Source organism: Wolffia australiana, chromosome 8, assembly GCF_029677425.1.
Source record: "Wolffia australiana isolate 7733 chromosome 8, ASM2967742v1".
NCBI classification, from domain to species: Eukaryota; Viridiplantae; Streptophyta; class Magnoliopsida; order Alismatales; family Araceae; genus Wolffia; species Wolffia australiana.
Window position 1 is genome coordinate 6,545,246 of NC_135842.1, and position 12,193 is coordinate 6,557,438.

Consider the following 12,193-nt stretch of genomic DNA (forward strand, 5'->3'; position numbering starts at 1 on the left):
TCTTTCTTCAGGAATCTTCTCCTCCACCTTTTTCTTTGGATTAAATCTTGATTCGCATTTGACCTTTGAAGCTTAGAACTCAAATATCTTTTTCAATCCTACAACAACTGCAATGATTCCACCTGTAATGGTTTTGTAACACAAATTTTCACAACTGTTATCTCACACAAAGTTTTCATAAATAAGTCTGATAAATCTCCAGAGATCAATCTTTCAATGTCCTTAGTTTACCACTCCATTCCTCCGTGTCCAAATTTAATCCTCTGTAACTCTTTCCAAACTTAACCAAATGATGTGATTCAATTTTATTTGGTTTTGTATGGATGTTAGCAACAATTCGTATGTTAAAAATTATGCAAAATATAAAAGTATTTTTTATAAACTTATCATAGGGTCGAGGATGTGCAAAATTTGGATCTCAGCCTTCTTTTCTTTGAATCTTGAAATACCCTGTACCAAAAACCACGGTCCAAAATCCTATGGACTTGGATTGATGTTAGAAACAAATGATCTCTTAAAAGAATGCTCAAAAACTTCTTCAAAATTACTCCAGGAATTGAGAGATCTCTATAGCTTTTGGATTGCGATTTTCAAAGGGCAAGGAGAAGGGGGTTTGAAATTAGTACTCAGACTGTATATATGGACTAAGATATCTGAAAAGGTATTATGGTCATCTGTCAAAATTCCAAAATTCATATGCATTGATTATGATTAAGCAATATAAAATAATAATCATTTTAATTTTGATTTTATATATTTATAATTTTGCCATCAATTCAAAACACCTTTCAAGAGTTAAGAGCAAAAACTAACCATTATGCTAATGATTTGGCTTTTAAAATAATCTTAAACTTTTAAGTATGTTTACCATATAATTTAAATAAAGATATCACCATTGGATAATAATATCTTCATATAATTCATTTTCATTAAATCATTAGTAAATTCAGCCTTAAATACTCGAAGGTAATAAATAGGATTTTGGATAAGTTATTCAGCAAATCAAATGAAGAAAAATTCACACAAATACTTGAAAAATGTTAAAAACTATGCTTATCTTCATGTCATAAAAAATACAAGTCCTAAATGCATGATCTGACTTGTTCAACGTATGGTCAAACTATGTAGCCTTTTAATATATCTAAAGCTCCTATTTTATATTCACATACAATCAGTCAACTACTTGACCGAAAGCCTATTGTGCTTTGACCACAACCCATATGGAGGCATGCATCACTCTGAACATTCATCAAAACACACATTAAAGGAATGTGCCAAAAATGCCCTTAAAGCCTAATCTTCACATTTAATGTGAACAGGAAAATCTGTATCTGGATGTCAAAGCACGATAAAATTTTGATACGATAAAATTTATTTTACTAGATAGTATATTAGTATTCAGATCAATCCAAATTTCAGTATATACATTGCTCTCATTTCTCCCTTCTTGGGTAATTGAAAGGCCTTTAATCACCCACTCCTTTGCACCTTGTCATTTCTATCATTTGCTATGAGCATGATCATTCTTGTATATAGATCAAATGTTATTTTTAGAACTTTATTTCTCTTATTCTTGATGGATCCCCATCTCACTGATATTCTCACATTTGTCATCTCAACAAGAATTTGGAGTTTATAAATATTTTGACTGCTTTCAAACAACAATGATATACAAATGAAAATGGTATATCAAAGATACAGTTGACAGATAAGGTCATTGGGCACGGATGACATCTCACTTATAGTGTTTTTATTTATTCTAATATCCTTTCGTAGAGAAATGTCACCAGGTCAACGTTTTGATTGGGAGGTGTGAGCACTTAGAGACTTACACAAAGAAATGTGGGTCAGTATATTTCCATGACAGAACTAAAGGACTATAGAGTAAATATCTAGAGTAAGTAAAATTTTAAGTGCCAATTTTAGCGTCTCTGACGAGTTATCTTCTTGAGCTAAAAAAATGTAAATGGTATTAATGACACGACAACATGATTCTCCCCTGTACTGTCTAAGGGCGGAGCAATGATGATGGTATCACTTGGAGACAATTGTGCCTGTCTTGGAGGTGGAACTGAGCATTAATGACAGTAGTGGTATTCAGAGTTTCAGGTGGAAACCTATACCAAATTGGGTAAAATTGGGTGAATGGAGTGGGAAATAGGGTGAAGGGCGTAAGAAAATTCAATTGACATTCACCTATATCTTTTATAAATTAGTCCATCTGGATAAGGTATGGATTCTCCCATCCATTCTTATGGGATGACTCATTAGATAGGACACATGACATCAGGATGATATAAACAGCAATGAGGTAATAAATTATGACATCAGGATGGATGGGGTTTCATAATGAACCAAAGGCAAAATGTCTGCCTCATCGTATACCAACATTCCCATTCAGTCACTCAAGTAACACAATTCTGGGAGAATAAGGAGCATAGGCCCAAGTAGATAAGCAAAAATTTAAACCCAAAGCCAATATACCACTTCGCATTTGGCATTGTTTTGATATTGGAGTAACCTACCTGTAATCTATCAATATAATTACACCCTTGTGAAGAGAAGTATAACTTCAACAAGGCTCTTGATCCTATATGAATCCAACTACAAATCACTAATCATAGTTTCGATTCTGTATCTAGAAAAATAATACATGTTTCATAAAAGTCAACTAATGATATCAATAATTTAATTAAACACGTCCTAAATGAACATAGCTTTCACAATACAAACTGAAATAAACTCTATTTTGATCCTAGAAACGAGAAATGAATGAAATGATGAAATGTAATATGTTAGAGAATGTTTTTGTTTTAGGCTAGAGAAAAAAAGCTAAAAAAACATATATGGGATACATGAAAACACTGATCTCTGGCAAGCAAAATGTTCATCAATTAAACACAGAGATGATGTACCACACATGCAAACCTTGATTTTTGATTTAAGATGACCATGGACATCTCTTCTACGGAACTCCCAAAAACTCAGGTCATACCCAGAAACAGAATTCTCAGGCAGGCTGATCATAGAGCAGCAAATTAATGAATTTGTATTCCTACAAAAATTAAATCAATAAGAAAATTATTAAATAATCATGATCATGGATTAAATCTATGATCCATCATGCTATTTGGGGATCAGAGACTGGAAGGTGCTGGGAATGTGGAGAAAGAAAGTAGTGTTGAGATGAGTGAGAGAGATTGTGTGTGATGACTGCACAAGCGGCAATGAGAGGGTGGCTGGCTGATTGGGATGAGAATGTGAGAGAAGTTGGGAAATGGTGGACAGATCGGTCAGAGAGAGATTTGTGTATGCGTGTAGGGAGAAAGAGAGAGAGAGAAAGAAAGAGTGAGTGAGAGGGAGAGAGATAGAGAGAGTCTGTATGTGTGTGAAAGAGAGAGAGGGGGGGAGGGAGAGAGAAAGAGAGCGTGTATGTGTGTGACAGAGAGAGGAAGGTAGAGAGACAGACAGACGCAGAGAGACAGAGAGAGAGAGGAGGGAGAGACGCAGACAGAGAGAGAGGAGGGAGAGAGAGACAGACGCAAAGAGAGAAAGAGAGAGAGAGAGAAGGGAGAGAGACAGACAGACGCAGAGAGAGAAACAGAGAGGAGGAAGAGAGAGAGACGCAGGAGAGGGATATAGGGAGAGAGGGACAGACAGACGCAGAGAGAGAACGAGGGAGAGAGAAACAGAGAGGAGGGAGAGAGAGACAGACAGACGCAGAGAGAAACAGAGAGGAGCGAGAGAGAGACGCAGAGAGAGAGAGAGAAAGGGAGAGGGACAGACAGTCGCAGAGAGAGAAAGAGAGAGAGAGATAGGAAGAGAGAAACAGAGAGGAGGGAGAGAGAGACGCAGAGAGAGAGATATAGGGAGAGAGGGACAGACAGAAGCAGAGAGAGAAAGAGAGAGAGATAGGGAGAGAGAGACTGACAGACGCAGAGAGAGAGACAGGCAGACGCTGAGAGAGAAAGAGAGAGAGACGCAGCGAGAGAAAGAGAGAGAGGGAGGGAGAGAGAGACAGACGCAGCGAGAGAAAGAGAGAGAGAGAGAGGAGGGGGGAAGGGAGGGAGAGAGACAGACGCGGCGAGAGAAAGAGAGAGAAGGAGGGAGAGAGAAACAGACGCAGCGAGAGAAAGAGAGAGACGGAGGGAGAGAGACACAGACTCAGCGAGAGAAAGGGAGAGAGGGAGGGAGAGAGAGACAGACGCAGCGAGAGAGAGAGAGAGAGAGAGAGAGAGAGAGGAGGGAAAGGAGGGAGAGACAGACTCAGCGAGAGAAGAGAGAGATCGACACGGAGGGAGAGAAATATAGAGAGACAGTGACTCATAGAGAGAGAGAGAGAACGGGTAAACTCGCTAGTCGGTTTTCGCGCCGCATGGCGCGTACCTTCACTTCTACGTGCGATGAGATCTTCAACCGTGGCGAGCTGCGAGTGCTTTCCGCCCACTCCTTCGTCATCGTTAACCCCTCCTCCCAAACAATCCCATCAATCACTTAGAAAAAAAAACACCATATCTCTCTCCATCTCCTTCTTCCAACTTCCGTAATGGGTTGCAACGGATCCAAACATGTCCAGCACAACACCAACAACAACGCTGAAAATCCCCACAACCTTCTCCTACGAGCGAATCGCCTCTGTTCTTCCTTCTCCCGCAAGAACAAGAACAAGAACTCCCCTGCAGAGAAGGAAATCTCCGTGGAGGTACACCCAGAGATAATAGAAGAAGAGACGGTGGAGAGTAAGGATATTGACTGGAAGCTCTTCAAGAAGAACAAAGACCTACAGATAGAGAACTTGAGGAGACAGCTAGAGCAGTTAGCTGAAGAACTGGCCAGATTTGAAACCTGGGAATCCGTGGAGGAAGACACTCCTGATTCAAAAGATGAGGTAGAGGATGAAGATGGAGATAACCCGTTTCGGACTCCCAGCACTGGAAGAGAATCTGGTGAATTTGAAGAGGAAGAAGATGAATTTGAAGAAGATTTGACGAACCAGTTCCCTGTCTACGATGATGATCCATTTGATCATGTACAGGTGTGTTTTGATCTTCTCTAAACGAATTTAAATTGAAATTGTTTAGAAAAATTATCGTAAGAAGATAATCAAAGAATATGATGAAACTTATCTAAATGCAGGTTCCGACCGCCCTCGACGGAGATCTCGCCGTTTCTCATCTCTCCATCGAGAAGAGAGGACCGTAAGTTCTTCATTTTTTTCTTCGTTTTCCGCTTCCATGGCGTCGGAAGATTATATAGAGTGTGTCTCGTAGCTGGAGAGGAAGATCAAAATTAGGGTTAGGCGGCAGCGGCGAAGAGATGAAGGGGCGATCTCGCCATCAGCTGCGGAGCGGAAAGATCAAGAAACGCAGGAGAAAGAATCAAAGTAGAGGCGGGAAGATTATCAGCGGAACCGATTGATGAAAGAATATCTGAACAAAGTTTTATTTAAAAATCGTTTTGGCATTTTAGAGTTAGAACGGGCACGCATCTATAAATTATGATAGAACGCTGGTGAATAAAATATGGCGAATGCACACCACATTTTACTGTTTACGCTCTGGTAAGTTGTAAGACACAGGGTAAAACTAGGTTTTACAACTTGAATTTTAACATCATATGTTGGAAGGTAATGTCTTTTGCTTACAACTATATTGTTTGGTTACAAATATACATTATTTAGTAACTGGTAAGTTGGATGAAATGTCTTCATGAAGATATATTATTCGTCTTAACTGATATCTGGATATTGGAAGATAATACTGGATATCTTTTGCTACTGTACCGATATCTGACATCGATATCTGTCCTGATACTGGCATCTGCCTTTGTTAAGGGGGTCGGATGACGATTTCAGATGTCAGCAGTGGGTATCATTTTTTCTAATGTCCTACTTATGATTTTAAATATATTTTAGGTACTTTTTCTTATTAATAGGATATATATAAAAACATAGTTAAGTTAATTAATGTTGATTGTCTTTTGTGTATGAAAACAATAGTTTATTATTTAGTTAATTTTGTCCATAATATAAATAGTTTGTTATGTAATTAGATTAATTTGTGCACAGCATATTTCTTCTCTGTGAACAAAATAGCCCACTCAAGAAATGATGCAAGACATGCCACGGTTAGACTCACTAGGGAGCAACTTATTCCAGTCCGAACACAACTGTGAAGTTCTACATGGCGATTTATCATTCAAGGCAGTTCTAACATACCAGAGGGCTACCAACAAAGAATATATGGAGCTGCTATTTAATTTTCCTCCATATGGCAAATGTCTCATTTTAAAAACACTAAACCATGATATCAGCATCAGGTATCTGGATGTCAATAACCGAAATCTGGTTATCAGTATTCTGTACAATTAAATTTATTAGCAATTATAACCTTCCCAACCACAATTTATTAGCTCTTCTAGTTAGGTCTTCCACTTGAGTGTGGAAAGGATAGTCTATACAAGACTCCCTAAGTAAAGTTTCCATATAATTTGTTTTGATCTCCAAATATTGTCTTCCAATTTCTGGTACCATCATTTTCCACCATCCCAACCCCTTGGCCTCTATCCCAATATCCGATATCATTCAAATTCCCAGTAACCGTCCACTAGTGGATACCGTCATCTGAAATCATATTTACTTTTCAGATATCAGATATCAAACTGTCCCACGCTAGTGTGCATCCACATGATGAATTAAAAACTTATTGTTTGCCTTTAATAATTCTATCTATAAAAGGTTACCGTGATATTAAAAAAATTTCACCAATGACATGTGCATTCTTTTATTGGGGTTACATTCCCTTATCCCCATTTATCACTTTCATTGTCTTAATTTTTTTTAGCCTTATAAATGAGCATGATATATATCCATATTTTCACAAAGATGAATAATAAAGTGAATGACATATAGACCATATGAAACCGAGTATTATTGGGCTGAAAAGCACCAATGATCTTCTAGATCACTTGATCCACGTGTAACACATATCCTAATGGAAATTTGAGTTTATTTCTAGGGTACTGATTCCTACTCATTGTCTTCTAGATCTTGTGTAGACCATAGTGCATTGGAGTCCAATATTCGTTGACTTTGTGTAGGTGAATTTGAAACCCTTCTATTGACAATTTAATATAAATCTTAAATATTTCAATCTATCTGGCCTCTAAAATATTTCACTAATGTAGATGTAGATTTAGTTCTAGGGCCATAAGGCATTTTTCACTTTATAAAATAATCTTTTATCTAATAAATTATGGCATCCAAACCCTGACAAAGATGAACAAAATCAGGTTGTGAATTCAAGGCAGACTTATATCTGTATCAACTTTATTTCTCTACTTTAAAATTAAGTTCATATTCATTAGAATTATAAAAACAATCCTATTAAAAGCCAAAACAGACAAAACAATAATGAAGATGTAGCTAATCAGTCACAAAGTAAGAGAAAATTTTCCAAAGGTAATATAAGATGACGATAGATGAACTTAGGCACCTAGGAGCAAGAAATTCAGATTTGTGTTACGAAGTAAATTCAGATTTAGATTCTAAGAATTAATTTCAGATTAAGATTCTAAGAAGTAAATTCACATTCAGATTCATAACAATGTAAATAAAAACTAAAAAACTTTTGTACTCTAAGTCGTAGAACGGAAATAAGAGATCAAAGCTGATGCTAATTATATACTTATGATTTTAATTCATTGTTTAATTGGTAAATTTCAAATTTCATAAAGCCAAAACATTTATTTTCTTCAAACAACTGATATTCACTCTTGTGATCAGCCTGGATTAAATGGGAAAATATATTTTTTCTACATTAATATCTACATATTTCTAGAAGTGCATTATGATATTATCATATAATGTTGATTTTTAATCTGTAACACATCCTAAATATTCTTACTTATAGAGTAATCAAGAAAAATGAAATATTTGGATAGGATAGTACAATCTGCTCAGATGATATGGATGGTTGATCATGTACCATTGGTTTGGAGACACTATGGGGAGATAGTGGGTGCTCTTATGGAAAATATTTTATTTCACTGGTCCATACTAATTTTTGCATTGTTTTTGTACATATTTTCAAACCAGGTTGTTTTAACTTGATTATGTGTGAGTGGTCCATATTACAATATTTTATGTTGAAGTCAATGATATGAAATCATTTGTACATCATAATAAAATTAAATCAAAACAAACCTTTACAACCAAAAATTGAATGACAATCTAATCACTTTGAACATACTAAAATATGAAAAAAAATAATTCCCTTAATGAGTCTCTTTGAATTGCCCAGATGTTAGAATTCAAGATGTGTCAGCATAGTATTCGGTATGCTGAATCTCCGTGTCATCTTCTCAATCAACATTGTCATAAAAATATGAATACATTCTCACCATTCCAATTACTAAGAGATGGGTTGGGTTTTCTGGGTTTGGTGGATGAGATTGATAACAAAGTTTATTCTCTTGGTAAAAATTAAATTTGATGGTAATGAACCTTTAAATTATAAATGAGAAAACCAATGACCAAATCACCTTTGTGCAGAGTCCATGGTCAAATGATCCGTTGATTGTTTCTCTTTTAGTTGTTTAAATGTACATGTTGTGGGTGTATCCACATGGTCCTCAACATGTCAAATATACTCTATAAGTTTGCCAGTTTATTGGAGAAGGATATCCTTGTCATTCCAGTTTCACCGAGAAGGTAGGAGAGTTTTTTACTCACAAAATGTCTTTGGTATCGGATGTCTTAGGGTCAATTCCCAAACATGTTATAAATCAATCCGATGGTTAGTTAAGTATAATATCATCCATGATCTCATATGTATCCACTTAGTGGACTCTTTGTCTAAATAATACCACCTCTCCTTATCATATCTAGACTAATGGTAACAAGATCAACCATATTTCTCATATGAGTATTTAAGTGTTTTAAATATATTTTTAAGTATAATTAAAATACCTTCTCTTGCGCTTTTGTAGTGCCCTCAGATAGTTGATGGAGGCAAGAGTGAGTGGAGTGGAGCGGACGAAAGTGATACTGCACTGGATGCGACAGAGATGGTGGCAGATATGTGTCGACGAGCGGCGTAGTGGGGGCCAATGATGATGATTTTACCCTTGTCAGTGTGATGTAGATGGACACCAATTCACCACTATCTCAAGTTCATCTCCATCAACCATCACACGCAGTGCGAAAGCAATGGAGAAGGTATTTTAATTAGTATTTTCTATTATAAATTTCTATAAAATTTTCCAAAATGATGAGCGGTGGAGTTGGAGGTCGTGTGCATGATAGTGGAAATTAGGCTGTCAACGATGATAACCTAGGAAAAAGGACAAAGATGTAAGTTGGAAAAAGACAAAGATCACACTAACCTCATCGTCAGTTGCCCAATGGACCGAGTGGTATTTTTTCTTCACACGTCTTGATCTAAATGTCACTCCAACATTTCACTATTGCAAGCACAATAATGGAGCCAACCAATATTTTGAATGAGCAAATCACTTGGCTAGTTGTAATTAGGACCAAATCTAAGGCTGCCTTTTTTCCAAAAATGGGGGGTTTCTAGTTATAGATCCAATATATTGGATGGATAGAGGAAAATGTAGAACTAACCCTCAAAATTTCAGCCTGAAAATCCTTTATCATTAGATATCACCGTTAAATTTGGAGCAATCTAAGCCATCCAATTTTCTCTCTTCTCTGATTTTCTCTCTCCTTTGAATTGTATGGCGGTTTGTTAGCATGGCATAAGCTTCTAGGAGTGAAAAATTAAATTAATTCATTTAAAATATTTAAATAAATATAAAATTATATTTCTGACTTATAAAGTTATTTTATTTATAAATTTAACTTCAGAAAATTCCATAAAATACTGGAATATTTAGAAAAATCAGAATATCATTTTAAAAATATAACAAATCCCTTAAAATATCAATAAATCTAATTAAATATTTTATGACTGGTAAAATTATTTTACCAATGTCTGAAAATTATTTTAAAATATCACATAATCAAGAAAAATTGGAAATTCATTATAAAAGTGCAATAAACGATTTTAACCATAAAGGACATGGATTAATGATCATTCCAACAAAAATAAGCCCATAAAATGTAAAAATCATTATTAAAAATAGCATGTAATTTATGATTATCAATATACCTTCTATCTTGCCTAAAATGATTAGATATATTTTTTTTAGGATGATCTTATGATTTTTTCGAAGATTTATTGGTATTTTATGGTTTTTATCTGACGACATACTCTTAAAGATATTATTTGTCTCAGTCAGAATATTTTTTTTAACAAAATGTTGACATTATGTTCATGGAGATATTAATTCTGATTCAGAATCAATATTTTTATATATATTTATATTTTATTTAATGATTTTTAAATGCTTTTCTGGTCTTATTGTCCCAACCTTTTACATGTCACATTCAGTTTGATACAATAGTGACCGATCATCACTCTTTCATAATGATTAGCACAAATATTCATTGTGAAGAGATGTTATTATTACATCACAAATCACAGTGCCATAACGGCCAATGATTAGCTCACACCTTTTTATTTTTTCAAATCGATTGGGTGAAATAGACCAATTGAACAAGACTGAATTTAAATTCCAATAAATGCGATTGTGAGAATGAGGGAAAGGTACATGCATCAGTGATAAAGAAGCCTCAATTTTAATGCAATGAATGCTATAAAGTAAAAAATAACGACGTATGTATGTGGCATCACCTTATTGGCTGAGAAGGGAAGATACATAGACTATGCTCTACAAAGTGCAAAACCATGAAACACATTTAATTAACTTAATCATAACATTTTTAAACTTAATGGCGACAGGTGGGCCATCATCATTCGACAAAAAAAACAACATGTAGAATGGCATGTGATGATGCATGTCCATGTCACGTGTAATATTTATTTAACTCTTTACTACTTCATAGAGTACACATGCCAACTTTTAAACCATCGATCTTGGATGACGTGGAAAATGGCAGCCAATGATTGTAGTGATTTTTTTGAGAATTTTAAGGTTATTAAACCAAACCCTCAATGAATAAAGGTGAACTGACAATGGTGCTAATGAGGAGAGAGAGTATTTAATCAAATTAATCGTCATGATTGCTCCAATTTCAAAGCATAGTATCTAATGAATGCTCTAGAATAATGAATTTTTGAGAGAAACTTCGTATTCCTCCCCTCTTTCAGTCTTTGCCCTCATATCTAAAAATTAAGGTTATATCACTCTAAAAGTCATACCTAAAATTGCTTCCTATATTTCTGGGAATTTTGAAAGAGACTGAGTTTTAGAGATCCATAAAGTTGTTCTTGTTGTACTGGGTGATTAAGGAGGAGCAACAAAAAAGTGGACAAGCTTACCTACAGCAACAAATCACTCTTGTCTTGGTAGAACGCAAGGACCTAAGATAGATCTTCTTGCCTTATATTATTTCATGCTCATTGTCGTTATTAACATATGTCTATATTTATGTCACATCTCACCCTATCATCACATCACATCCCTCTTTTTCATCGCCTCATACCGCTCATCATCACTTCAGTTTTTCATTTCACTAGTAATCCCATCGGTATTAAAGGCTCACAGCATTCACATCCATTCACATACTAACACTTGCAAGTATCTCTCCGTCCGCCTTTTTCATTCTGTCACCACCTTATGTCATCATCCATGTATTTTTCCCATATTTTATCTCTCAAATATCTATCAAATATCTTCTATAATTATTATTAATATATAAATGTATTATCTTCATCTCTCTATTCCACTCATCCAACTATTTCATAATCTATAAGTATCCTGTCTCAACTTGTTAATGACCACCCAAAGACTTTCAATTCCTAATCACCCGTCCATGTGGAGATGATCCTTATTCATTACTATAGTGATCTATCTATAATTTTTTTTGATTAAACTCAAAAGCCAACAATGATATATTTACCATCCCAATTTTAGGTTTATCATCAAAGTAGTGAAAATATCAAAGAAGTAGTTTTCTATATGAGATAACCCAATATATGAATTTTTTCTTGACATGCTTACTCAACTTCCAACAGTCTTCATTTGCATGCTATAATTTCAAGTTCATCCATTAGGAAAAAAACCTATTTTCCGCCCTAAGTCTTGATCAATACTGATCATACCAGTA

The 12,193-nt window shown here is 35.3% G+C and overlaps 1 protein-coding gene and 1 long non-coding RNA gene across 2 annotated transcripts; one reads left to right on the forward strand and one right to left on the reverse strand.

Moving 5' to 3' along the window:
* Positions 1 to 2,833: 2,833 nt before the first annotated feature.
* On the reverse strand, positions 2,834 to 4,525 carry LOC144707057 (uncharacterized). The gene is made up of 2 exons (XR_013582394.1): positions 4,387 to 4,525; positions 2,834 to 3,055 (listed from the first exon to the last, which is right to left on the reverse strand). It is a non-coding gene; the product is annotated as an uncharacterized LOC144707057 (long non-coding RNA).
* Positions 4,526 to 4,546: 21 nt separating this feature from the next.
* LOC144707056 (uncharacterized) lies at positions 4,547 to 5,418 on the forward strand. The gene is made up of 3 exons (XM_078580180.1): positions 4,547 to 5,035; positions 5,137 to 5,198; positions 5,271 to 5,418. Exons 1-3 carry the CDS (start codon positions 4,547 to 4,549, stop codon positions 5,416 to 5,418), a joined length of 699 nt encoding a protein of 232 aa, XP_078436306.1.
* The last annotated feature ends 6,775 nt before the right edge of the window (positions 5,419 to 12,193 follow it).